Genomic DNA, 4,146 nt, shown 5'->3' with positions numbered 1-4,146 from the left:
CAAGCACAATCAGCTTTATATATATATATCCTCAAAAATCCTCAGAATACGCTTATAACGAAATAAATAGTTCAAAATTGCATTTACTGATTTTGAAACAGATTATTTAAAAACATTGTTGGCAAACATTCGTTCAAAGTTAAATGTTAATGATTATATTAATAATGATTAAACTTAAATCTGCCTTAAAACTAAAAAAAATTAAAAGTTCAAGTTACAGATTAAATATTGTACAATCCAAAACATTATCTTTGCTCCCTATCAAGATAATGGAATAAAACTTTTTTTTCATCAGTCTAATAATAAAACAGCTTTTCTTTTTCTTTCACTTTGAATCTGTTTTATTAATTTGATTCCGTTAATTAAATTAAAACTAATTTCTGTTAATCAAATTAACAGATTCTGATTCTGTTAATTTGCTTACTATCAAAATGAATATTATGAGGATCCACTACACTGTAAAATACTGCGGTAAAAAAAATACTGGCACTCAGAGTGCCGTTACTTTTTAAAGTAAAATCCATTTTTACCAGAACATGTCAAGGAACACAAAATCTGTTATACCGTAACTTTTACAGAAACAATTACCGTAAAATTCATATTAGTGAATCACTCTAGTTAAATAAATATTACTGTTATACTTACCCTAGATTATTGTATGGTAAAAATAGATTTTACTATAAAATTAATTTTACAGATGATGCATCTAAAGTACCGGTACTTTATAAAGTCATTTGACTCGGAATTGTTTTTACAGCATACAGTTAGTACTAGTTGTTGAAAGGATGAAAGAAAAGATTCAAGCTAACTGAACGCGACTGTTTAAAGAACGAGATCTGAGGAATTTCGTAAAACCGGTGAAAATAGGCGAGAGTGCTAAAAATATCTTGCTCTGTTTTTATTTGAATTAGAATATGTTCGCCTCTTTTTTATTCTATTCTTACCAACTTATATAATTTTTTTATATAAAATCCGTCTTTATTCATCATACATCATTATCTACTAGCCGCTTGGACAAAATGACGACATTTATATCAGAATTGTGTGGTCAGAACTCAGGGAAACAATTCACGAAACTGGTTGCAGAATATCATCATCAGTGTAAAAATTCTGAGAAATGGAAACCGAATCCCAGAAGTTATCACTTTAGGTATGTGGTGAACATATTAGGCACTTGTAATTTTTTTGTTTTTTTGATAGATAAACATGACTAAATTTGATATTTGGTTTTGGTATTTAGTATTGGATTGAAATTTAATTCCACCACAGTGGTTAAAATATAGCTAGGCCAGTAGTGTATAGTTCTCAGGGAGAGAGATGTGTAGCTTGCGATGTTTAGTCACATTACCAATTTAAGACAAGTCTTGGAGTCCGCCAAAAAATATAAGTAGTGACTTTAAGGTTACACTAATTGTTACTTTAAGGTATGTTTATTTCACATTAGAATAGTATAAATTCATTCAGTTATTATAGATACTTAAGAACAGCGAGGAAAGCCAATTTGGCATCATTAGCAGTAGAATCAGGTTCAATCACCTCAGCAGAATTGGCAGTTTTGCAATTGAATGCGCTAACTACGGAAACTGAAATATTTGAAGAAGAAAGTGTGGAAGACTTGCCATATACTATTATGTTTTTTTTAATTTTATAACCGGTGTTGAACAGCCGCCCCAATTCTGAGTTTACGACCATCAATGTTCAACTCCGCTGCCTTGTAATTTCAAACCCAACCCAGAAGACAAGGGAGTTCCTGAAGCATTAGGGCACACTAGCCTTCGTGGAGAACTTTTTGATGGAACTTATCCACATTTGCGGTACATGGAGAGGAGAAAATATGAAAATCTCTCTGGTTTAGCCCGACGGCAAGAGGCTTCTAACCCATAATCCATCTAACACCGAGGACATTTTACGTTAGAACTGTGGCTGGTCCGAGCCGGGAGCAGAATTTGTAACAACCAGTCGCAGCTGGCATTCGAGCAGGGTCACCTCATTAAAAGGCGAACGACGTTCTTTCCCTTGAATAATTATAAGTAAAAGACTATGAAAAGGATGCAAACGTCGTCAGATAGAAATACAAATAGAATTAAAAGTCAAATTTAAAATCGAGAACAAGCGTCAAGCACAATCAGCTTTACCCGCACAAATTGTGACGGGTCTTTACAAATATACTTACTCATTTATATGAATTGAAGCAATTAGACCATCATCTTCGTCAGGGGGATAACAGAAGGCTTGTTTGCACTCACTGTCATTGTTAGCATACCCTCCTGGTTCAATTTTACCAAACTCTTTGGTTACGCATTGACCTGAAAGTTCACGAACATATATGTAAGCGAGTTTTCTATCAATAATTCAACTAATAAAATACTGATTTATACTTTATATCTTGCCTCTGATTGATAATAAGTTTTCATACTCTATATACCATAACATATGTATAATATAGGACTGAATGAAGCATAATCACTTATGCACGGATGAAAAGGAGAATGGAGAGTAGTTAGAAAATTTACTAATGCACAAAATTAGAGATGAGTTTTTCGTCTCTGGTTGGAAAGTTTTTTTATTCTGGTGCAACCCCTTGAAAATGTTCGATTGTAGTCAATCGTTTCATTACATATATTACAATAAAAAAGATGATACTTAAAAAAAGTATCTTCTTAAAAAATTTACAAAGCGAAGAGTTATAAACTTCTCTTCTTTTCCATTAATAAAGGAGGTAAAACTTGTGCTGAGGTCTATAAATGATCAATTTTTTTGAGAAATTTGTTTTCCTTAATTTCAAAACTATAGTTTTGATCACGCCAATCCTAACAGTGCATACATTGTTAGGATTTTCATACTAAAGCTGCAGTAAATTAACCGGCAGTAGTCTGTTCATTCATTTAGCCGTAATACAGTAAAGGTAAAGAACTTTTTTTACCTTTACTGTATTGAACCGTTTGCAACAAATATGGATAAAAAAACATGAATACGAACGGTTTTTCAACTATTTACATTTTACACACTACGTTTTAAAACCATAAAAAGCAAATTTAACTGGACATGGTAGTAAGGTTTTTAGCTAGGTAATGGGCATTGGAGAAAGCAAGACTCAAATCAGAGAGAGCAGGACGCCGAGAACTCTTCAAGTCTTGATGATAACGGAGGAAATATTGTTGTGCCAACGCTGGGAATCGAACACCAGATCTGTCGGTCATGAGACTGATAGATTAGCCATCTCTGCTATATTATGTACGCAGTTACAAGGAACTGAGAGGCTGCATTCGATGGGCTTGGTTAGTGCGATAAAATCCTGGTTGTTTAACCGTATGAGATGAATGAAGGCAGTTAAAAAACGGGGTTTTTTTTCACAGTTAACAATTTGATTACCATCTCATTTATGGTTATTTGACTGTTCCTGTTCCATTTGACTGAATATGATAAAATAGCAGTTAAATAAACTGTTATTTAACCATGCTTTTCCGATATATTTCTTACAGCGTATTTAATATAATATCTAAATCTTTAGAAAAATGAAAATAAATAATTTTTAAGACCACAATTAATGAAATAAGATTTTATCAAGAACAAAATAAGAAGACTGACATATATGATTCATAATTTAATACATACCATCTTCAAACTTGACTTCTTCGTATCTACTAAAGGCACGCTCAGAAGCTCCATTTACCAAACAGATCAATCCAAAGAAAAACAGTATCATCCACTTAAGAGACATTGCTGAAATTATAAAATATTTATTTATTTGACACCAGTAACAATGTTACTCGGTTTTCAAATAAGATTTTTGTAAGGGAGGAAAAGTCTTCCTTATTTTTTTCAGAATCGTAAATGGAGTAAGAAAAAAGTTGAATAGGGAATAAAATTCTTCAATCTGTTAGTCCTTTGAAGCAGATGCGGCACCGGTGACCCTTCTATAAATTTTTCTGACGCTCTAGTTACGAGCAAAAATTTATTTTGACAATTTTTAATTATGAAAAAACAGTCTAATACTTTCTAAAATGAATTATCGTATTTATATTTGAACTGAAATAAAAGATCCAAAAAAATAGTTTGAAAAAAAAATTTTATCCACATTTAAAAATTTATCAACAATTGATTTTGTAAATTAAAGAAATTTCTGAGATAAATAACTGTTTCTCT

General features: G+C 31.9%; 1 protein-coding gene across 1 annotated transcript in view; it reads right to left on the bottom strand.

Annotated features, from left to right (window-relative positions):
- Positions 1-3,762, bottom strand: part of LOC107436251 (uncharacterized) — a 5,993-nt gene extending 2,231 nt beyond the window's left edge. The window contains exons 1-2 of the mRNA XM_016047889.4: positions 3,616-3,762; positions 2,174-2,306 (exon numbers count right to left, since the gene is read on the bottom strand). Coding sequence (XP_015903375.3) covers positions 2,174-2,306; positions 3,616-3,721 — 239 coding nt within the window. The 5' untranslated portion in view covers positions 3,722-3,762. The remainder of the gene's footprint in view (positions 1-2,173; positions 2,307-3,615) is intronic.
- Positions 3,763-4,146: the final 384 nt, after the last annotated feature.

This window comes from Parasteatoda tepidariorum, chromosome 2 (genome assembly GCF_043381705.1).
Source record: "Parasteatoda tepidariorum isolate YZ-2023 chromosome 2, CAS_Ptep_4.0, whole genome shotgun sequence".
Lineage (NCBI taxonomy): Eukaryota > Metazoa > Arthropoda > Arachnida > Araneae > Theridiidae > Parasteatoda > Parasteatoda tepidariorum.
Note: the sequence above shows the minus strand (reverse complement) of the source record. Positions and strands in the feature narration are given on the sequence as shown.